This window comes from Aethalodelphis obliquidens, unplaced genomic scaffold (genome assembly GCF_003676395.1).
Source record: "Aethalodelphis obliquidens isolate GAN/ISIS:26980383/991018 unplaced genomic scaffold, ASM367639v1 scaffold46, whole genome shotgun sequence".
In the NCBI taxonomy this organism is placed as follows: domain Eukaryota; kingdom Metazoa; phylum Chordata; class Mammalia; order Artiodactyla; family Delphinidae; genus Aethalodelphis; species Aethalodelphis obliquidens.
In genome coordinates this window covers 15,831,525-15,855,197 of record NW_020837990.1, presented here as the reverse complement: position 1 = coordinate 15,855,197, position 23,673 = coordinate 15,831,525, and the positions used below count along the sequence as shown (strand labels likewise).

General features: G+C 38.6%; 2 protein-coding genes and 1 pseudogene across 9 annotated transcripts in view; 1 reads left to right on the top strand and 2 right to left on the bottom strand.

The window, feature by feature from the left end:
* Positions 1 to 858, bottom strand: part of NPAT (nuclear protein, coactivator of histone transcription) — a 53,523-nt gene extending 52,665 nt beyond the window's left edge. Inside the window, exon 1 of one of the 2 annotated variants that reach the window (XM_027082398.1) lies at positions 518 to 858. In XM_027082398.1, coding sequence (XP_026938199.1) covers positions 518 to 554 — 37 coding nt within the window. In that variant the 5' untranslated portion in view covers positions 555 to 858. The remainder of the gene's footprint in view (positions 1 to 517) is intronic. The other variant, XM_027082399.1, reaches the window with a different exon arrangement.
* Positions 859 to 951: 93 nt separating this feature from the next.
* ATM (ATM serine/threonine kinase) overlaps positions 952 to 23,673 on the top strand; it is a 140,723-nt gene continuing 118,001 nt past the window's right edge. For 2 of the 7 annotated variants that reach the window (XM_027082395.1, XM_027082393.1), the window contains exons 1-7: positions 973 to 1,676; positions 5,176 to 5,274; positions 5,355 to 5,467; positions 6,998 to 7,143; positions 11,042 to 11,206; positions 22,582 to 22,747; positions 23,390 to 23,628. In XM_027082395.1, the coding sequence (XP_026938196.1) occupies positions 5,203 to 5,274; positions 5,355 to 5,467; positions 6,998 to 7,143; positions 11,042 to 11,206; positions 22,582 to 22,747; positions 23,390 to 23,628 (901 nt within the window). In that variant the 5' untranslated portion in view covers positions 973 to 1,676; positions 5,176 to 5,202. Of the gene's footprint in view, positions 1,677 to 5,175; positions 5,275 to 5,354; positions 5,468 to 6,997; positions 7,144 to 11,041; positions 11,207 to 22,581; positions 22,748 to 23,389; positions 23,629 to 23,673 lie in introns of all 7 variants that reach the window. The other 5 variants (XM_027082394.1, XM_027082396.1, XR_003427833.1 and 2 more) reach the window with 5 other exon arrangements.
* On the bottom strand, positions 9,309 to 9,430 carry LOC113607217 (uncharacterized; annotated as a pseudogene).

The window sequence follows — 23,673 nt, the reverse complement described above, 5'->3', positions numbered from 1 at the left end:
GGGAGGGTGGGGGATAGAGAAGGAAGATCACCCCATTTGTCCCAAATTCGTAGTTCTAAGGGCTAGTTATGAGAAGGTCGTCAAGAAGGTCCTTCTACAAAGCTGGGTGGCTGGGGAAGTTCTTATTTTTCCTAATTCGGTCCCAGCTCTGACACGAGAAAGTGAGCCCAAGGCTGAAAAACGCAGTCCATCCATCACATAAGCAACTCCCCTTGCAGGGATCCTAATTAAGTGTGCAGGCCTGATTTTCCCACCGGATCCGGGCCTCAGGTGTTTCACCCCGAGCTTCTCTTCAGCCTCCCCTCGCCACGGAGCCTCGGAAGAGAGGAGCATCCACACACAAAGAAGCTTAAACCATCCGAGCCTCCGACTGAAGAAGATTCACCTCCAGTCTGAATTTGCAGGCGGGGAGGCAAAGCCCCAAAGCTTCCCCACCCAAGGAAAACCTTTGGCCCCAAAGGTCCTTCCGTCCTGCTTAGCCTGGTTCAATACCCCTCCCTCCAGCGTCGGCGCTTACCCAATACCAGTCGGGCTACGTCCGAAGGTAACAGCATGATCGAAGCCGCAGAAGGAACCACAATAAGAGACGAGACCCAGGTAAAAGCCAACACAGCGACAGCTTCTGCGCCGCATCTCCCGGTTCCAGTGGCGGCACTAAACCCGCGGCGATTTGTCCCGCCTCTTTAGCTCCTCGCCAGCCAATCGCTTCCGCCGGAGAAAGAAAGGCGCCGAAATGAAACCCGCCTGGTTCTCCTTCGAACTGTCGTCATATCCGTCCTCATATTTGGAGGGGTGAGGCTGAAGGGGGCGAGGAGGCGGGACGAGTGAGCCGGAGCCCGAGCTAGCGGGCGAGCGGCGAAGGCAGGGTCGCACGCCATTGGCGGGCAGTGCGAGCGGCGAACGCAGCGGTCGCACGCCATTGGCGGGCAAGGAGCAGGCGCGTTTCCTAAGGTGAGTCCGTCGTTTTGGGGGTGCGAGTGCTGGGAGCTGAAGCTTGTAGCGTTTGGCGCGCATGGGCAGACAGTGTCCGGGCGCCCGTCTGCCTTACTGCTTCCGACGGAGACGCACGCTGCGTGGTCACGCCAGGTTTGATCCGAAAGCCGAAATAGTGCGTGGACAGCAGGCTGGGCTCGTGAGGGAGGCGAGTTGAGCGGGATTCTAGGCTTCGGCCATCGCCGCTTCCAGAGATTCCGCCTTGGCTATCCGAGTCCAGCGGTAGGGGCGCGGAAGCAGCGCAGTGGCTTCCGCGTTGGGGAGTTCAGTCGTATCTGAGCCGTTCAGTCCTGGCCTTCAGACTCACTCCTCTTCACCTCATCTTGCCCAGCCCACTGCCCTAATCGCTCTCGTCCGCCCACCCTTCCTGCTCCAGCCGACATAGCCTTGAAGCTGCTTCTTAATGCCCAGAATTGAACCTTCGTGCGCGTACCCTTCCCGTGTCCAGATGTAACTAGATGGCTTGAGTAATCATCTTTTTCTCCCCTCTCATAATTAGTAGTTTTAATCAGCGAGCAATTTGTTTGGGCTTAAACTACAGTCTCGTGATTAAGAGCATGGGCTTTGGTATCACACTCCCGGAGTTCGAGTCAGCTAGCTGTGTGACCTCGCTGTACTGTCTTCCTTGTGATAATCCTGTCCTGTGGTGAGCACTCAAGAGCGTTGGTGGCTGCTTTTATCAGGTACGGATAAGTAACAAGACTATTAGTATTAAGAATGAAAATGTGATAGAAGAGGATTGTGGTGGTAGAGGAGTGGATGAGGTTCTGTAGAAACGTAGCCTGGGAGAATCAATTCTGTTTGCGGTGAGACCTTGCAGTGTTAAATTGTCCTGGAGGGTGATAGGAACCTTCTAGACAGAAGGGAAAACGCATATAAAGGCACAACGTGTAAAAGGTTCCTGAAGCTCAAGAGTGAGGTCCTGCACTGAATGAAATAGATGTGGGCATTTTTCACGTGTTGAAGTCATAGGAATGGATGAGATCCTACTGTGAGAACATACAGTGAGAAGTAAGGAGACAAGGATGTTCTTTCAGGTGTGGGTGGAAAAAGAACCATCAAAAGAGACTTGTGAAACAGAAAGGGAATAATGATAACTGCTAACATTTACTGAGCAACTTCTATGTCCCAGGCAGTGTTAAACATGGACACGAATCCTTACAATAAATAACTCTTTGAAGATCTAGTTCAGTTCTAGTATTGTTTTTCATTTTATCATTGAGAAGACAGAGGTTTAGAGAGATTAGCTAACATGCCCAAGGTTATACAGCTTGTAAGTGGCAGGACCAGGTTATGAACTAGTACAATCTGACCACAGACTCCACACTCTTACCGTTAGAAAAGAATGGCATGCTACAGGTAGAATTAGATCTAGGAAGCTGGTATATAAGCATCATTGTCAAATTCTGCAAAGGGACCAACTTGGTTGAGATCCGAAAAGGAACAACGGATTTTCCAGTTCAGAAGCTGTTACCTAGGAAACATGTACCATGCCAGTTGCATGGTTGGGAGTAGAACCTTAATTGTTGTGGATTAATGTATTAATTGAATTCAGCTTTATCTGGTGACACTCTTACTCTGCCTGTCTACTCTCTAGTTCCTTTGGCCATCTTTCAGTTCCTCCAACATACTTTGCATTTTTTCATCTTGGGACCCTTTGGCTGTGCTAGTTTCCTTCTCTAAGATGTTGGTCCTTTAACTCTTTCTATGATTGGCACCAGTTCATTCAGATCTTGGCTTTATTGTAACTTCCTCTGATACATTTTCCTTGATAGTTTATAAAAAATGATCCATTCCATTGCTAATGTATATTTGCTCCCTTTGAGTCATATATCACAATTTGGAATTATGCATTGATTTATCAGTGTACTTGTTTATTGTCATTCTTCCCCACTAGTCATGACTCCATGAGGGTAGGATTTGTGTCTATTTAGTTCATTATGTGTCTTAACTACCCCTAACATAGCACCTCACACATAGTAGTTGCCCAGTAAATATTGTTGCTTGTCGCAGTGAATGAACATTTCCTGTTTATGTAGATAATACTGAACTGTTTTGTTTTCTTGAAAGTAATCAATCTCTGAGAATTGGATAAGGGGAAAAGCAAGTTCAGAAAAGCCACAGCTTAAAAAAAAAGTTTAGGGCTGTCACTTCTTGGAAGTGTCACATGTTCAGTAAACATGCATTTTTTTTCACACTACAAATAACATTAAGAATATAGGTGCCTGGGCTTCACTGGTGGCGCAGTGGTTGAGAGTCCGCCTGCCGATGCAGGGGACATGGGTTCGTGCCCCGGTCCGGGAAGATCCCATGTGCTGCGAAGCGGCTGGTCTCGTGAGCCATGGCCGCTGAGCTTGTGCGTCTGGAGCCTGTGCTCCGCAACGGGAGAGGCCACAACAGTGAGAGGCCTGCATACCGCTAAAAAAAAAAAAAAAAGAATATAGGTGCCTGCCTTTACGGTTCTTTGGATATTGCTAAGGTGTTTTCATTGGTTAGAATCCCAATTTTATTTTCCTTATTGACTCAGGAAGCCTTTAAACTAAGATTGAGCAAGAAGGGAGAGGAGTTCTAGATACAACTATAAGGAATGGAAAAGTAAAAACGACAGTCCTTGTCTTCAAGAGGTATACAATCAAATGAAAAAGGCAATCAAATAAATAATGACCTGTATTCTACAGCATAGAAAAGGAGGTTGTTATAGGGGTAAAAGAATCAGAACGACTTATGGATATAAATGGAGAAGAGAATTAGAGCTATCTGCCAATAAAATAGGAAGTCTTACTAGGAAGTTTGTTCTAAGTGAGAGTGTTTAAAGAGAGGTCAATAATTTTGTTGGAGAGATTTCTTCCTTTGTAGGAAGATTGGACATGGTCTCTCAGTTCGTTCCAATTTTAAGATTCTGTGAGATTAAGCAGGGGCAGAGTAATATACTTGATCTTGAAAGATTGAGTAGAATTTATGTGGATGGATGGGGAAAGGACTTTGCCCACCTTTTTTTCCTCTTGAGATATATATGTAGTGTAGATATAATAGACAGACGTACATTTTTTCCTTGTTTATAAACATAGTAACAAAAGTGAAGCTTCTTTGTAAAAAGGCTCAGAAATACTAAAACAATGCTTTTCTTGAAAGATTTTTTTTTTAAGTTTATCAAAGGAAGGTTTGGTTATATCAGAAAATCTAAAAGGAGGAGGTCTACTGCAATGGCATTAAGATATATAAAATATAGTTGACCTTTGACATTTGCAAGGTATATCACTATAGCATATAATTTCCTTCGTTTCCTTTTATAACAATAATATCATTTTTCTCCTACTTTTATGTATTAAATGAGAACCATAAAGCCAGTTGAGATGTAAGTGCTAGGCAAGGCTTACTAGCTCTGATAACCTCTTACATATCCATTCCAAAGGATAAGCAATTTAAGCTTTTGGCTCAGGAAAGTGGCAAGTCACTACGTATAAGAAAGGGTCCTTTTGGGCTTCCCTGGTGGCGCAGTGGTTGAGAGTCTGCCTGCCAATGCAGGGGACACAGGTTCGAGCCCTGGTCTGGGAAGATCCCACATGCCGCGGAGCAACTAGGCCCGTGAGCCACAACTACTGAGCCTGTGCATCTGGAGCTTGTGCTCCGCAACAAGCGAGGCCGCGACAGTGAGAGGCCCGCGCACCGCGATGAAGAGTGGCCCCCGCTCGCCACAACTAGAGAAAGCCCACGCACAGAAAAGACCCAGCACAGCCAAAAATAAATAAATAAATGAAATTTAAAAAAAGAAAAAAAAAGAAAGCGTCCTTTTAAATCGTTCAGACAGTGTTAAATCCTTAAGTGCTATTTTCCTTACTCTTTGCCTGGCTGCCTTTTTTTCATCTTTTATATTTCAATTTAAATGTCATGTTTCTTAGAAGAAGAAAAGGTCTCTCCTCTAAGAGATCCTCTTCTTAGAAGAGGTCTCAGAAAAATAAAGTAAATTATACCTTACTTATTTTTATCCTGCTACACATTCAATGCACATTTGCATGTTAAGGCTTTGTTTTGATATATTCTAAGAAAATCTTATTTAAATATGGAAGTATTAAGAAAAATCATTGTGCATTATAGTATGCCTCTAGCTATACAGTTAGATCTAACTATATATTAATACCACAGTCTGAAATAATTTTACATATGTATATTTTTTTTTTACAGATAATGTGTTTTCTGAAATTCTGAATCATGAGTCTAGCACTTAATGATCTGCTTATTTGCTGCCGTCAACTAGAACATGATAGAGCTACAGAACGAAGGGTAGTAAATTACTTAAATTTAATCTTTCCTTGAAACAGATGTGTGATTGGTAACTCATTTTGTTCTTTTTTCATTTTCAGAAAGAGGTTGAGAAATTTAAGCGCCTGATTCAGGATCCTGAAACCGTTCAACATTTAGATCAGCATTCAGATTCCAAACAAGGGAAATATTTGAATTGGGATGCTGTTTTTAGGTATTCCATTATTTTTTTACTGTCTTTATTTTTCTTTTTCATTTTTATTTCTCTTGTGATTCTTTTTGTGTATGTAGGTCTAATTTATCTTTGCTCCCTTTGTACCCTTGTGCCTTGCATAGGAAATTGGCGCTCAATATTTATCTGAAATATAATTTTTAAAGGATGTTCATATAGAAAAAGTTAAAATTTTTGAATCATTTGTTCAATAAAATGTCTTAGACATATTTCACTCAAGATTAGAGAGAATTTCATTCATACCAGTTCATTCATAAGACTTTATTTCAAATTAGAGCATAAAATTAAGTTATATCAAGTCCTTTATTGTTACTTTGACATATTTAAATATTTCTCTAAGTAACTGGCATATGTTAAACTATAATAAAAAAGTAAAAAGGAATTTTAGAAAAACTCTATATGAATGCAGTTAACAAACACAAAACTCTGGCATTGGAAAGACACAATTCATCGCTGAACTGGAGTGGCAAACAGAATTGATGCTTTTTTACATTAAGACATAATTTTCAATTACGAAGTCCATTTATAACTAGAAATAGATTGTAAGACTTAGGAAAGATGAATAAAATATTTTAAATTAATATAGAATACTGATAAACTTGAAAGAACATTTTCAGTCAAGGGGAAATATGAGTATTGTTCTTGAACGTTTAGAACAGATAATCTATTTTATTTTTTAGCTCTTTTTTTTTTTTTTTTTTATTTATTTATTTTTAACATCTTTATTGGAGTATAATTGCTTTACAATGGTATGTTAGTTTCAGCTTCACAACAAAATGAATCAGTTATATATATACATATATTCCCATATCTCTTCCCACTTGCGTCTCCCTCCCTCCCACCCTCCCTATCCCACCCCTCCAGGCGGTCACAAAGCACCGAGCTGATCTCCCTGTGCTATGCGGCTGCTTCCCACTAGCTATTATTTTTTAGCTCTTATTTGGTACTAGATAGACCACTGCAAATATCATTGTAGATAACATGAAAAATATATACTTCTTTTCCTCTGGTTACTTACTTTATTTCAAATACCACAAATATAGTTATCTAAAGATGAATACTGTTTTGCATAAGCTGATGATGTAGGCCAAATATGCACCTGACGTACCCAGCTGATCATGAATATCTTATAGGCAGGCTTCATTTAAAGGCTAGAGACATTACCAACTGCCTAGGAAAGAGATAGGTCATGTACAGAGTAACAGAGTTGAGAAAGAATTGAGAGCCCCTAATAGCATTGCAAGCTTTTAGTGATAAAATGAGAAAGCAGGCAAGAAAGCAATAGAAAATCCTGGAGGTTACAGATTAAGAGCTTTGCAGGCCAGACTTTAAATTGGTGTTGAGGGCTTAGGCCTTAAAAAAGAAATGTAATTGTTTTGTTTAGCTGGTACATTGATTGAAGCAATGTGGTTTAAACAATGCTCTTTATGATGGCATGAAGGACTTTTTGAAACTATTATAATAATTTAAGTATTTAATGAGTTTCTGAAATTACATTGCACTTTCTTGAAGAGTTTTACAGAAATATATTCAGAAAGAAATGGAATGTCTGAGAACAGCAAAACCAAATGTATCAACCTCAACACAAGCCACCAGGCAGAAAAAGATGCAAGAAATCAGTAGCTTAGTCAAATACTTCATCAAATGTGCAAATAAAAGTAAGTGCTGTTACTTGGCTTAATAGATTATTGTTACATGAGTTTGGTCTGAATATGGTGAGATAAAAGTTCAGTGCTAACTCTTAATTTCTAGTACATATACTGATTTTTAATACTATAGGTTCAAATATTTGGAGGAATTTATACAAGCATGGAATGATAGAACCTCAGGGTTTAGAAGGATTAAAAAATATTATTTCATCTACCCATTTTTCTTGGATTCCATCTATATGTCCCTGGCACTTAGGTAGCCTTAATGATAAAACATGCCTTTTGAGGCTTTCTTTTCTGTTTTAGTAGTTTTCATAGTAGTGAAAACCTGTCTCCTTTTGTTACTGCTTCTGTTTGCTGAGATAATACAGAAAAATACTAACTCAGTTTTTTCAATATCCTTTTTTCAAATATCCTTTGAGATATTTGAAGTTACCCATGATATTTCCCCTGAGTCCTCTTCTCTAAGCTAAACAGACCTACTTCCTGTTGCTCATACGAGCTAGTTTTTGTGTCACTTCTGAATATTCTTCAGTTTAATTCCCTGTCTCTTAAAGTGTGGGACTCAATCTTATAGGCATATTCTTATTTGTATGGAGTGGAGCAGGACTTCCATATCTTTTATTCTATACTTCTACTGATTCATTCCAAGATCACATTAGCTTTCTTGGCAGTCAGAACCACACTCTTTAACTAATAGCATGCTTACTGTTGATTAAAAAAAAACCCAAGTTCTTTTTTGCTCCTGATGAGCCACATATCTCCCATTTTGAACTTATACAGTTTTGAAAAGCCAAATTTTTGAACCAAAATGCAGAATCCTAGTAGGCTTATGTAAGGAAATGGTTTTCATACAATGCTGAAAAGCTAGTGGCGGAAATGTTTGTTTAGGGACTTGGACTCAAACTTTGTTTATTTTTCACAGATAAGAAAGTGGCTTTGTGATGCCAGGTTTAGTTTAAGAATCAGAAAAGCCCAATGTTGGTAAACATTATTAAGTAGAAGGATATAAATTGTTAGTGAATGATGTTTCAGAATGGTGGTATGAGACTTGAGTCTAAAAGACAGTGGCTTTAGCAAAAATTTAGTTTTTCGGCTCCTCTGAGATGCCATTTTGTGTGGGTAGCTGCAAGTCCTGAGCAGGGACTCCAGCATAGACAGAAGAAAGCTACACCGAAATATTTTTGCACCTGCTTTTGCTCTGCATCCATTAAAATTTGTATTCCTAGCTACTAATGCTGGGCTCTTAATAGATCTTAATATGGTCTGACAGAATTAGTGAGTGAGAGAAAGATATTTGTAGCCTATTTGTAGCCCATCAGAAAAGTTTGCAGCTTAGAATTTTGCTTTAAAGTGAAAAAAACCTTCTATTGCAAAATTAACAATGGAGATCACATTTTCATTTTATTTATTTTTGGCTGCGTTGGGTCTTTGTTGCTGAGCATGGGCTTTCTCCAGTTGCGGCGAGCTGGGGCTACTCTTCGTTGTGGTGTGCGGGCTTCTCGTTGCGGTGGCTTTTCTTGTTGCGGAGCATGGGCTCTAGGCACGTGGGCTTCGGTAGTTGTGGCTCACGGGCTCTAGAGTGCAGGCTCAGTTGTTGTGGCGCACGGGCTTAGTTGCTCCACGGCATGTGGGATCTTCCCAGACCAGGGGTCGAACCTGGAATCCACCAGGAATACACCCTGCGTTGGCAGGTGGATTCTCAACCACTGCACCCCCAGGGAAGCCCGTGATCACATTTAAAAATGTATGAAAGTATCAATATGTTGGTTTATAGGAATAAATGGATGAAATTTTCAGTGTAAGATTATTCAAATGGTTGAAAAATGATATTTTTATTCAAGGCTTTTTTTTCTTTCAAGTTTTACTTTGTAACTTAAACATCTTTAATCTCGGAGCAAAACCAGGAGCTACTATTGTGTCATCTCACTTATTCAGTTTTTTTTTTAAAGGGTTGGAGGGTTGATGAGAATTTAAACACATGTCCAGACTTTGCCAGACTTGCTTAACATTGGTACCCAAGGTATGATGAAAGAAACAGAGATCAGAAAAAAAGAGGTAGATGGGAAGGAACCAGTAAGCAAATATTGTTCAACTATAACAGATGTTATAGTTAAGAAAATGTTAGGAAGACTATAAGAGAGAAATGCACAGGGTGTTACAGCAGAGGATATTATGATTGTGCATTTCATCATTAGCCAGATGCCTAAAATTATAAGCCATAAGTAAAAATGATTTTTTAAACTAATAAGAACAGAAACTACACTTGATCTTAGCCAAAAGGCCAAGAAGCGATGATTTTTTGTTATACCCGTGTATATTTATTTATCATACTTCTAAATAACTAGTCTCATCATAAAAAATCCTAAACTAGAATATATTCAAATATACATAATGACTTGCACCCTGCTCGTAACTTACAACAAAAAATTTATATGCAATTTTAAGATTGTTAATATTGAAATATGAAAAATTTCAGCTGTGACAGCAATACAATTTACTGAAAGTAACAAATAACTTTTAAATGTACTTTTGTTACCTTTAAGAATATATCCAGGGCTTCCTTGGTGGTGCAGTGGTTAAGAATCTGTCTGCCAATGCAGGGGACGTGGGTTTGAGCCCTGGTCAGGGAAGATCCCATATGCCGTGGAGCAGCTAAACCCGCGTGCCACAACTACTGAGCCTGTGCTCTAGGGCCCGCGAGCCACAACTACTGAGTCCACGCACCACAACTACTGAAACCCGAGTACCTAGAGCCCATGCTCTGCAACAAGAGAAGCCACCGCAGTAAGCCCGCACACTGCAACGAAGAGTAGCCCCCACTCACCGCAACTAGAGAAAGCCTGCGTACAGTAACAAAGACCCAACACAGTCAAAAATAAATAAATAAATTAAATAAATTAAAAAAAATATATATATCCAGGGACTTCCCTAGTAGCACAATGGTTAAGAATCCGCCTGCCAATGCAGGGGACACGGGTTTGAGCCCTCGTCTGGGAAGATCCCACATGCCGCGGAGCAACTACACCCGTGTGCCACAAATACTGAGCCTGTGCTCTAGAGCCCGCAAGCCGCAGCTACTGAGTCTGCGTGCCACAACTAATGAAGTGCGCGAGCATAGAGCCCGTTGCTCTGCAACAGGAGAAGCCACCGCAGTGAGAAGCCCGTGTACCGCAACGAAGAGTAGCCCCTGCTTGCCTCAACTAGAGAAAGCCTGTGCACAGCAAAGACCCAATGCAGCCAGAAATAAATAAATTAAAAGAAAAAGAGTTCCATTAAAAAATATATATATCCATTAATTCTGAATTTTCAGGACCTCTAATAATTAAATAAAACTAAAAATTATAGCCTTACATATGTATATATAATAAATGCTATTATAGGACTTGGAAGTAATTTTGCTTTTCAAAGGAAATAGTATTCTCTTTATAATCTTATTCTAATCAGGTTTTTATAAAAAATACCAGGAAACTTTGGGTCACTCAAGGTCTAATGTCAGAAATTGTGAATTATTAAGGTAGAATGAATGATTGTTTTTGCTATATAATCCTATAGGATTGGCAAATTTTTTTTGTAAAGTGACCAGATCGTAAATGTTTTTGACTTTGCAGGCTATGTAGTCTCTGTCTCAACAACTCAACTTTGCCATTTTAGCATGAAAGTAGCCATATACAATATGTAAATGAATAGACATGTTTATGGTCCAAAAAACTTTATTTCCAAAAACAGGTGGTTGGCTGAATTTTGCCCCTGGGCCATAGTTTGCTAATCCGTGTTTTATGAGAAGGAGGTTAGTTAATAGTAAGTTCCCAAATGGAATTATTTATACAATTGCCATTCCAAGCATCCTTATCTTACTTTTCTTAAGATTTATATGTTTTTGTTTGTTTGTTTTATTTTTAAATAGGAGCACCCAGGCTAAAATGTCAAGAACTCTTGAATTATATCATGGAGACAGTGAAAGATTCATCTAATGGTGCCATTTATGGAGCTGATTGTAGCAACATATTGCTGAAGGACATTCTTTCAGTGAGAAAGTACTGGTGTGAAATATCTCAGCAACAGTGGACAGGTATGTTTTGAAGTTTGTTATTTGTGAATTTTTCCTTGTGAAATGAAATTTCACCAAAAGAGCATTCAGAGTCTATTTATATCCCCCAAATGACCTCACAGTTTAACAGTACCTTAGTGAAATTAAATGATTATAGAATCTGACACTTTTCATGTATTATGTACTTCTTAAATTGTCACTAATATTGTATTTGGTGCCTGCTATCAGAACTAAAATTACAGAATTGAAAGATGCCATACCTGTCCTCAAAGACTTGACAGTCCAATGACAGAAAAAACCAAGTAAACCAAAAGTTATAATGCAGTGAGTTCACAGATCAGTGACACCTAAATGCAACAATGATTAAAGTAGAAAGAAGAAAACCAAGAGAGATGTCATAAAAGGGAAAGCAAGAGAATTTCAAGTTGGAAGGGGTGTGACATTTAAAGTGTTGTAGAAATAATAAGATGTGGAAGTATCCATTAGGACTAGGCAGTTTGCAGGTCACTGGTAAGGTAATTGAAATGAAATATTAGAATAGAATGTGTAGGACCCAGTGACTTACAAGATAAGTAGAGTGGGGTACCATGGAGGTATTGTTGACAGTTTGTAGGTGAGAGGTACTAAGAGACCACAAAGGAAGTTTGGTCAGAGGCTGAAATTTTTGAGTTTATTGATTTCAAAAGTGGAGTATTTCTGGCTCTGGGTGGCTTAATGGGTGAAAATGGTATTTGGCTTTAATGAGGTGACTTTAAGCCAGATGTCAAAGTCTTCTAATACAGCCACCTCTGAAAATTTAGAAACTCAGTATTTTTCATTGAGAAGTATTCAAGATAAATTGTGCTAACTTAAAAGACATTTATCTATATTTTTTACCATCAGTTTATCATTTCAAAATAAGATGTTTGTGGACCATAAACCCATGACCTAATCAGTGGTCTACATTGTATTCCACCGTTCCCACATGAATAAAGGCCTTCTTAGCTATTGCTTAATTTCTTATCTGGGGCCTTTGCTGTTGCTCTGAACACAAAGGAGGCTTTGTTCCAAACAGAGCCCTCAGTAAGCCTAGTGGCAGCCTTTAGAGAATAGGCCAGTGATATCTAGGGTACACCGACACGTCTGTCACCAAAATGGTTCAGCCTAAATATTTAGAATGTTTGTACATTTTAGATTATTACTTGTAACTATGGGTCTCTGAAACAAAGGCAGTCGTTCCTCTAGTCTCTTTACTCTGATTCCATCATCTGGCATGTTCTCTGAAATTCTCTATTTTTAAGCAAACTACTTTCACTTCTGATAGTCAGTCTTTTTGTTCAATTTTTTTTTTAGTTAGTTACCGTCTCTGAAATTTACTTCTCTAATGAAGCCTGCTCAAGAAGTGAAGTTTACATTCAAAATATATTTGGTAGAGGTGGTGATTGAAGCCATGGTTATGGATTAGATTGTCTAGGGAGAGAGTTTAGAGTGAGATGAGAAGATGGCCTTAGTCTTCTAAACCAACATTTCCATATAAATTTTGGAATCAGCTTGTTGATTTCTACAAAAAATCGTGCTGGGATTTTATTGGTATCACGTTGGACCTATTGAACTAAGGAGCAATAGACATCTTAACATAGACTCTTCCAGTCCATGAACATGGTATATCTCTCCATTTATTTACGTCTTTTTTGATTTATCAGCATATAGAATTTGTATATTTTTGTTAGATTTATACTGCAGTAGTTTGTAAATTTTACTGTCTCTTTAAAACATTTTCTCTTCCATGTTGTTCAGAAGTACTGTTGACTTTTGTATACCATATTGATCTGGGACCTTGCTAAAATTGCTTATTAGATCTAGGAGCTCTTTTGTTCATTCTGGGGAATTTTCTATTTAGACAGTTGTGTCATCTGCAAGTAGAGAGTTTTTTGTTCCTTCATTTCTGAGCCATGTGGCCTTATTTCTTTGTTCTACCTTATATTGACTAGGACCTCAGTATGATTTTTTTTTTAATGGTAAGATGTACATAACATAAAATTTACCATTTTAACCATTTTTGCATATACAATTCAGTGGCATTAAGTATATTCACATTGTTATGCAACCATCACAACTCATTTCCAGAACTTTTTTCATCTTCCAAACTGAAACTCTGTACCCATTAAACGGGAACTTCCCCTGCTCCCCACCTCCAGCTCTTGGCAGCCATTCTACTTTCTGTCTCTGAATTTGACTACCCTAGTACCTCCTGTAAGTGAAATTGTACAGTGTTTGTCCTTTTCTGAATGGCTTATTTCACTTAGCATAATGTATAAGGTTCATCCATGTTGTAGTATATGTCAGAGTTTTCTTCCTTTTTAAGTCTGAATAATATTCCATTGTATGTGTATACTACATTTTGTTTATCCATTCATCTGTCATTGGACCCTTGGATTGTTTCTACATTTGGATATTGTGAATAACTCTACTATGAACATGGTGTACACATAGCTCTTTGAGTCCTTGCTTTCAATTGGGTATATATTCAGAAGTGGAATTACTGCATCATACAGTAATTCTGTGTTTAATTTTTTGAGTACCCACCATACTGTTTTCCACAAGGGCTACACCATTTTACATTTTCATCAGCAATGCACAAGTGTTCCAATTTCTCCACACCTTCACCAACGCTTTTTTTTTTTTTAAAGCCACTGGTATTACTTTATCACAAAGAATTCAGATCTTTCCCTGAATTTTCACAAGCACACCATAATCTAGTAATAAAGCACCTCCCCATCCCCAGTTTTGCTTATTTCCCAAACTGATTTTGGCTGATAGCTTCCTCTCTAATACGGTTATCACTTAAAAAACACAAACATTCAAAACTAAAGATACAGTGGATTACTAACTGTAACCTTAGCAAGCCTACATGGATTGTTTGCTACCAAATATTACAGTAATTTTACAGTGATCACAAAAAGTCATTAGGTTCTCCTTATTACAATGACGACGAAAAGTAAAAACTCTTGCTGTTTCTAATACTTATCACAAAGAAGAGATGTGCTTTTAAGGCAGGAAGTAACACAAAATTCCTTTAGAAGTCATTGCATTTTCACTTTGCTCAAGTTTTCAACTGCAAAACCTCAGTGAAAACCCAGAAGAGTACATCTCACCATCTTAAGTGCACTCCAAAATCTCAAGCTTACTTTAAAAGCCCACAATATGGGTATTTAAAGTCTTTTCGAAGACCTCTCCCAAATACCACACATCTTCAGATAAACCACGTAAGGAGCTTGAAAGCAGTGAAGGATGTTAACCTGCTGATGCAAATTTCTGACACCAATCTTTCAAGCCACCAATAACCAGGTCTTAGTTACCTTTTCAGTCCTCCCCATCTTGCAGCAAAGCAATTTTGCTTTTTCCCCTGCACTTAGCAGAGTTCTAAGCATTTTAGAAAGTTTCCAAGTGACTTTTTTTTTTGCTTCCAAGCGATAATTTAACTAGCATTAACAATTTACTATTAACCAGTATTTTCTTGGCCCATGAGCTCTATATAATTCCCCAGAGCTCTGCCTACTGATCTTTTCAGAGAATTCCCTTCAACCCACATTCCCTACCACTCCCACCCTCTACAACCCACACCTAACCACAACCCTCCCCCCTTCTCCCTTTCTTCACGCCCACCCCTCCCAGCACCTGTGGTAGGCTTTTCCCTCCCCACCACCCCTCACCTCAGGGTCCTCCCATTTGAACACTAAAATTACTCTGAAATCTGATCAAGTAAAATCGAAGTTAAAAAACACATAGAGCAAGATGAATCAAAGATCACTATCGGTACCCTGACCACTCCCTTCTTAGTAGGAATGCCCAAACTAGACCTGCCATTTCTATCATAATTGGGGCATGACCAACTCGTACCTCCAGCACAGTACAATGACCCCCCTCAATTTGCCAGTTGGCTCATTTAAGTATTTGCCTAAGGCATTTCCATCTTGAACACTTTCCCAACACACAGATTATATCATCACACTAAGAATTCCTCCGACCAATGCACAGGAAGGCGGGCGGGTAGATGAGAGGGTCACTGGGATGCATCTGCAAGCTCCATCTACAAGGCAGCACTCTGTGTTGTGGCATCGTGTTAAAATGTTCTACAGCTTACGAGTCCTCTGGGAGCAAGGTTCGTAGCACAAAACTAGTACAACAGAAGGCTGAATTTAGAAGATGCAGCATCTGAAAACCTCCACCCCAGAACAGGACAGGTGCCTGGTGGCATTCACGTGCCCAGAGATCGCTGCTCCCGGATTACACACTCAAAGCAACGCATCTGCTGAAGGCCCCGGATGCATCTGCTTTGGACTTTTAAAGATTGCCCCCTCATAAGCTCATCTGAAAACGTTAAAGGATGGTCTCCTGAATGAATACAGGGCTTCCTGAGCAAGGCCTGGAAACAGGACAATGGGGAACTCCTCCTCCTAAGCCTCTGGAAATTCAATCTGTAGACATCAATTTAGGCGGGCTCTCTCCTCCTCCAGGGTCTCCCCTCCTGCACTGCTACGACTCACACTGGACAGGGGCTCCATTTCTCCTGCTGCCATCAGCTTGCCATGATGAACACAGATTACCAGAAGCAATGTTTTAAGTGAAGGGGTAACCTCGAGAGAGTTAAGAGGGAGGAGGAGGGGCAGAGTGAGGTCACAGAAGAGGTAAGCATGGAACCTAGAGGAAAAGTCTAAAGGGGTGCACTGCCACCGCCCTGGGCCAGAACTGTCAGCCCCGCGAAGCTAATTTCAGTTTCCACAACACCAGGCCTCATCCCCAGGCGGGTTCACAACCCTCTGTACAGGAGCGGCGCCCTCCTAGAGGTCAGGCTCCCCTTCTCCAGCAAGCAGCTGCGACAGCCAGGCCTGGGTGTTGTCCTCCCCCCGGGTTACTGTGGGCACTTCTGACGCAGCTCTTCCCAGCACAGTTCCCCCAACATCTAGTCTCCCCTTCAACCTTCCTTCTCCTGGCACCCCCACCCCCCCAGTCCCATCTAACTCTGCCATCTCCCCCACCTGTCCCCTGAGACCCTAAACTGGCCACCTCCTCCCCCAGAACTAAGCACAGGCCCCCTGCCCTCCCTGTCGCTAACTCCTCAACACTTCTTTTTCTTTCTCTCTTTTTTTGGTAATAGCCATCCTAATGTAAATGTGTATGAAGTGGTGTCTCATTGTGATTTTGATTTGCATTTCCTTAATGACTGGTGATGTTGAACTTTTCATGTGCTTATTGTCCATTTGTATATCATCTTTGGACAAAAGTCTATTCAAATCTTTTGCCCAGTTTTTAATCGGGTTGTTTGTTTTTTGTTGGATTGTAGGAGTTCTTTATGTATTCTATATTAATTCCTTATCAGATACATGGTTTGGAAATATTTTCTCCCATTCCATGGGATGCCTTTACCTCTGATGATAGTGTCCTTTGATGCACAAAAGGTTTTGCTTTGATGAATACAGTCTATTTTTTTTTGTTGTTGCCTGTGCTTTTGGGGTCATTTCCAACAAATCATTGCCAATCCAATGTTATGAAACTTTCCCCCTGTGTTTTCTTCTAAGAGATTTATAGTTTTTCCTCCAATATGATTTTGATTAGGAGTAGTGAGAAGAGACATCCTTCCTTGTCCTGTTCCTGGTTTTAGGGGGAAATATTCAGTGTTTGATCATTAGCATATTAGCTATTTTTAAATAATTAATTAATTAATTTTGGGCTGCGTTGGGTCTTCATTGCTGCACGTGGGCTTTCTCTAGTTGCAGCGAGCGGGGGTCACTCTTTGCTCCAGTGTGCGGGTTTCTCATTGTGGTGGCTTCTCTTGTTGTGGAGCACGGGCTGTAGGCGAATGGGCTTCAGTAATTGTGGCTTGTGGGCTCAGTAGTTGTGGCTCACGGGCTCTAGAGCACAGGCTCAGTAGTTACGGCACACGGGCTTAGTTGCTCCATGGCATGTGGGATCTTCCCGGACCAGGGCTCGAACCCATGACCCCTGCATTGGCAGGTGGATTCTTATATGCTGTGCCACCAGGGAAGTTCAGCATATTAGCTGTTAATACAGGTTGAGGACATTCCCTTCTATTCTGGTTGCTCATGGTTTTTTATCATGAATGGATATTGAATGGATATGAATTGAATTTTTTTCTGTATATATTGAGATAATCATGTTTTTTTTTTGTTTTTTTTTGCGGTACACGGGCCTCTCACTGCTGTGGCCTCTCCCGTTGCGGAGCACAGGCTCCGGACGCGCAGGCTCAGCGGCCATGGCTCACGGGCCTAGCCGCTCCGCGGCATGTGGGATCTTCCCGGACCGGGACACGAACCCGTGTTGCCTGCATCGGCAGGCGGACTCTCAACCACTGCGCCACCAGGGAAGCCCAATCATGGGTTTTTTTGTCTTTAGTTTATTGATATGGTGAATTATGTTGATCAGTTTTTCACAGGTTGAGTCAACCTTGTGTTTCTGGGATATACCCTATTAGGGCATGATGTATTATCCATTTTGTATGTTACTGGATTGAATTTGGAGGTGGTGGTGGTTGTAAGGTTTTTAATTATGAATTCAATTTCTTTAATAGATGCAGGATTATTTAGGTTACATATTTTCAGTGACCTTTGGAATTTGTTTCTTTAAGAATTTGTTCATTTCATATAAGTTGTTGAACGTATGAGTGTAAAGTTGTTCTTGAACATTATTGTCTCATTATCCTTTTAATGTGCTTAGGCTCTGTAGTGGTATTGCCTCTTTCATTACTGAGTCTGATCTTATAATTATTAGTTCCTTACTTCTGATTGTTTTGGATTTCATTTCTTCTCTGGTTTCTTAAGCTTAGATCATTGATTTGAGAGCTTCTTTCCAAATATGTGCATTTAATGTAATAAGTTTTTCTCTAAACACTACTTTAGTCACATCTCACAAATGTTGACAATGTTGTTTTTTCTTTTTCTTCAGTTCAAAATATGTTCTAGGTTTTTTTGAGGGTTTCCCTTTGACCCTGGATTATTTGGAAGTATGTTGTTTAATTCCCATTCATTTGGGGTAATTCTCCTGTTTTGTTTTCCTTTTGTGGTTTAATGTTATGGTCAGAGACCATGCTTTTTATAACCAAAATTATTTATAACTGTTATGATTTCTTTTATGATCAAGGATAAGGTCTAACTTGGTGAGTGTTCCATATGCATTTGAAAAGAATGTGTATCTGCTATTGTTGGATGAATTATTCTATACATGGCAGTTAGAGTCAGTTGGTTGATGGTGTTCAGTTGTATAACAAACTGGTGTGAAAGCATGAGTGACAAGTGAGAAAATGGATTAACAAATACAACATTTTCAAAAGTTTTGGTTACAAGGGGAAGGGAAAGGGGGGTCCTATTAAAGAAGAGAGTGATTGAAGTATATATACATGAAATCAGAAGGATTCAGTGAAGAGAGAGTAGTTGAATACACAGGAAAATTGCTCATGTATGTTTTCTGAGAAGAAGGGATTCCAAAGCAAGAGCCCTAAGAGTGTCCTAAGGAAGAAAATAGTTTTTCTAATTAGGTAGAAAGGAAGAAAAGTTAAAAACCTTCAGTTGCTTTCTTGTATAACTAATATAAAATATGGACTTCCCTTCAGGTCTTGGAAGTGCTACGTAGTTTTGCTTCTGCCTATCTCTCTGACCTTAAAGCCCACCCCATCCTTCTAATTTCTGTGCTCTTGCTACAGTGGCCTTTATTCAGATTCTCTAACCCAGTGATTTTCAAACTTTTTTTTAATAGACTTTATTTTTTTAGAGCAGTTTTAGATTCACAGCAGAATTGGGCAGAAAGTACAGAGTTCCCATATATCCCCTGACCTCACACATACACAGCAACATCCAGCACCAAAGCGGTACATTTGTTTCCGTCAGTGAACCTACGCTGACACCTCATATCACTCAAAGTCCATAGTTTACACTGTCACTCTTGGTGTTGTACATTCTGTAGCTTTTGAGAAATGTATAATGATATGTGTCCACCATTATTGTATCATAGAGAATAGTTTCACTGCCCTGAAAATCCTCTGTGCTCTGCCTATTTATTCCTCTCTCCACCTTGATCCCTAGCAACCACTGATCTTTTTAACTGTCTCTATAGTTTTGCCTTTTCCAAAATGTCATATAGTTGGAATCATACAGTATATAGTATTTTCAGAGGGGCTTCTTTCATTTAGTAATTTGCATTTAAAGTTCTTCCATGTCTTTTCATGGCTCGATAGCTCATTTCTTTTTAGCACTGAATAATATTTCACTGTCTGGATTTACCACAGTTTAATTATCCATTCACTTACTGAAAGACATGTTGATTGCTTGCAAGTTTTGGAGATTATGAATGAAAATGCTATAAACATCTGTGTACAGATAAGTTTTCAACTCATTTGGGTAAATGCTGAGGAGCGTGATTGCTGGATCATATGGTAAAAGTATGTTTAGTTTTTTAAGAAACTGCCAAACTGTCTTCCAGAGTGGCCATTGTCGATTTCTATATTAAAAATCAGTAAAGCATAATTTTTGTAATTAGTTTTAATTAAAAAATAGAAGCGCTAATATTTTCTTCTGACATAGCTATGGATCATCTCACACACTCCTGTTTAGAAGGTATAAGCTCTTTCTTAACTGTGGCATTTGTTCTTTTTTCAGAGGCTACCCTTTGTATGGCCTGTTTTTTCTTGTCCTTCAAGTCTCAGTTTAAATGTCACGGCCATTTTCTGATTGTTTTTCCTAATTTCTTCCTCTCTTTTTATTTTCTACTGTGGTACTCTTTCCATCATAGTACTTTTGTGAAAATAAATGACACGCTTCTAAATAATTCATGGGTGGAAAGAAAATTCTCAAGGCATGTTTAAAACTGAATGAAAATGAAAATTACAACATATCAAAATTTGTGGAATGTAGCTAAAGTTATGTTGAGAGGGTAATTTATAGCATTAAATGCCTACATTAGAAAAGAGGAAAGATATCAAATTAATAATCTTAGCCTCCATCTCAAGAAACTAGAAAAACAAACAAATCCAAAGACTTCAAGCAGAAGATAAGAACAGAAATCGATGAAAACAAAACAGTAAAGGAAAATTATTGAAACAAAAAGCTGATTCTTTGAAAACATCAAAATCTAGACCCTCTAGCAAGAGTGAGTAAGGTAAAGAAAGACACAAATTATTGATATTAGGAATTAAATGGGATATAATTGCAGATTCCACAGATACTGAAAGAATAGTAAGGGAATGCTATAAACAACTCTACACACATAAATTTGATGACTGAAAATAAATGGAACAATTCCTTAAAACCACACACTATCAAAACTCACCCAGTATGAAATAGGTAATCTGTATACTTCTGTAACGAGTAAAGAAATCAAATCTGTAATTTAAAACTTTTCATTAAAAAATTGGGAACAAGACAAGGGTATTCACTGTCACCACTCCTATTCAACATTGTACTGGAGGTCCTAGCTAGGGCAGTTAGGCAAGAAAAGGATAATTGGCATACAGATTGGAAAGGAAGAAATAAAACTTCACATTTGTAGATGATATGGCTGTCTATGTGTAAAATTCCAAGGAATCTACATTTAATGATGTCTTTTGGGGTTTTATTTTATTTTAACTCCAGAAACTCCTTTTAAAAAAAAATTTATTGAAGAATAGTTGATTTACAATGTTGTGTTAATTTCTGCTATACAGCAAAGTGACTTGGTCGTACATATATACATTCTTTTTCATATTCTTTGCGTTATGGTTTATCACAGGATATTGAACGTAGTTCCCTGTGCTATACAGTAGGACCTTGTTGTTTATCCATCCTATATATAAAAGTTTGCATCTGCTAATCTCAAACTCCCAATACTTCCCTCCCCTACACCTCCCTCCACTTTGACAACCACAAGTGTGTTCTTTATGTCTGTGAGTCTGCAGAAACTGCTTTTTAATATCATGCTGTTTTGCTATCTGCTCTTTGAGCTTTTTTTGTTGTTGAATTCATGGAGAAAGGGAATTCATTTGGAGGCATGCACTGCCGCCGTTTTTGGAGAAGTAGGACTCTTTTGTTGAATGTCTTATACTAGCTTTTTTTTTTACCCACTTACTAGAGGAATATGTTGGATTCTGTGAGAACTGGGATAATTTCCCCAAGTAAAATAAAAGCCCTGAAAGTTGAGATTTAATCAGAGACAGAGAGTTGCATTGTTGGCTTTTCCTGTTTCAGCACTTTGCTCTTGCCAAGTAATAAGAAGGAAATGCTAAAGATAATGCCTCCTGTTTTTCTGTCTCCAAATTTGTGTGTGTTAATTCATGTTTTTACCATTATTTAGGTATTGCATGTAGTGAAAAAACTTTGGGAAGCACTTGTGTAGAGTTCTATAAAGTCAGATATGATAGGAATCATTTTTCTTACTACTTGATGTTTGAGGTTTTTATATTGTCCTTATTCTTTTGAATTTAACATTTCTGACTTTAAGCTATTTCTGCAGAATTATTTGACATATACAGTTGAAATTATTCTTAAGTCACTTTGCTAACTGAGGACTTCCTAATTATCTCTTTATGGGAAGAAAATCCTGCCTTAGCAACTTTGCTTTTCATTGTGTTGGGAGATAATTCTCAATGCATTTCACGTTTCTGCATGTCATGTCAAAGACATGACACTGACTATTCTTTTCCAGACTGTTTTTTAAAGTATGTACAGTGAGCCTTGGAAGATAGAGATGACAGAGATGATGGCCTCCTCCAGAACAAAGGACAGGTTTGCTTGCAGCTCATTGCTTGGGATATCTCTCCTGTATGGTAGCTCATCATTTGAACTGTGTCACTTGTCCCTCTTCACACTGCTTTTGAGATTGAGGAATTTATGCAAAAATGAAGGTACTCTGGCTACTCTCATTGCTGTGAGAAATAAATTGTCCTCTTTCTCTGATCAGGAATTTCATGTCTTCTGCCAACATCCGTGAAACTGGCATTCTAATTTGTTGGGTTACAAATAGCGTAAAGTCTCAGATTTTTCACAGTTCTTGACACACTTTACACACATTATTAATCAAATAGCACTAAGACAAAACAAAACAAAACTGTGGAGAGTACACTGTCAAGTGCTTTGTTAGGCCTAGCTGAAGGAATTTAGGAATAGAGAAGTTAAGTAGCTTATCTGAGATCTGGCTCTTAAACTGGTGTTCACATACTCTGCTGCCTGTAGTTCCTGTCTTGAAGGCAGTTTAATTTATAAAAATAAATATTGATGGAATGCTCTTACTGTAGTAAGTATAAATTAATATAATTTTTAATCTTTTGTCTGTGGGATTATTGAAATTTAAATTGAATTTTGACATCTAAGTTAAATGTTTCGATAGTTTTCTTTTTAAAAACATAACTAACATTTTTTTTTTTTTTTTTTAAGAATTGTTCTCTGTGTACTTCCAGCTGTATCTTAAACCTTCACAAGACATTAATAGAGTTTTGGTGGCTAGAATAATTGAAGCTGTGACCAAAGGATGCTGTTCGCAGACTGATGGATTAAATTCCAAATTTTTGGATTTTTTTTCTAAGGCTATTCAGCATGCAAGGTAATCTAATCTGTTTTTGTTTTGTATTGGAAATCCATTTGCTCTTTTTGCAAGACTGTGTTTTAGATTGAGTAACTAAATTTTACCAACTTGAAAACATCATTGGCCGATTATAGTAGAACTAGTGGATTCCCAAGGAAAGTGTTAGGTCCAGCACTTCCTGAATATCCAATATGCAGAACATGTAATGATGTTCTAGATCTGTCTTGCTTTTTTAATAACAGGAAAAGCTATATGGCCTCTAAATATTTTTATTTTCCTGAATTTTGAAGATAGTTGTAACGTGCTAAGAATAAAATGAAATATATTTTGGAAATATCAGTATCTTATATTTGTGTGGCATTACCCAATTTATAATGTGAAATATTTTATAAATGGTAGGTATTACAAATTAGTTTTATATAATTTTAGACAGTGTTTCAGCAGCAGGGAGAGCTAACAGAGTGATCTCCCAATGCCGAATAGGAACTATTTTTTGTTGTTGCTAAGTAGTGCTGCTGTGATTTTTCTGAATAATTCTGAAAGTAAGGCTACTATTATTTGAAAATCAGAACTTTTTTTCTTTCAGCACGCAACTTCATTACTGTCTTCAGTTTCTGCATTTTCCCCTGTTATATTAAGTCTGTTTATTTTCTGTTACAGACAAGAAAAGAGCTCTGCAGGTCTAAATCATATCTTAGCAGCATTTATTATTTTCCTCAAGACTTTGGCTGTTAACTTTCGAATTCGAGTATGTGAATTAGGAGATGAAATTCTTCCTACCTTACTTTATATCTGGACTCAACATAGACTTAATGATTCCTTAAAAGAAGTAATTATTGAGTTATTTCAACTACAAATTTATATCCATCATCCAAAGGGAGCCAAAACTCAAGAAAAAGGTATAAAGAAAGTTTTTGCTATTTTGAATTTGCTTCTTCATTGAA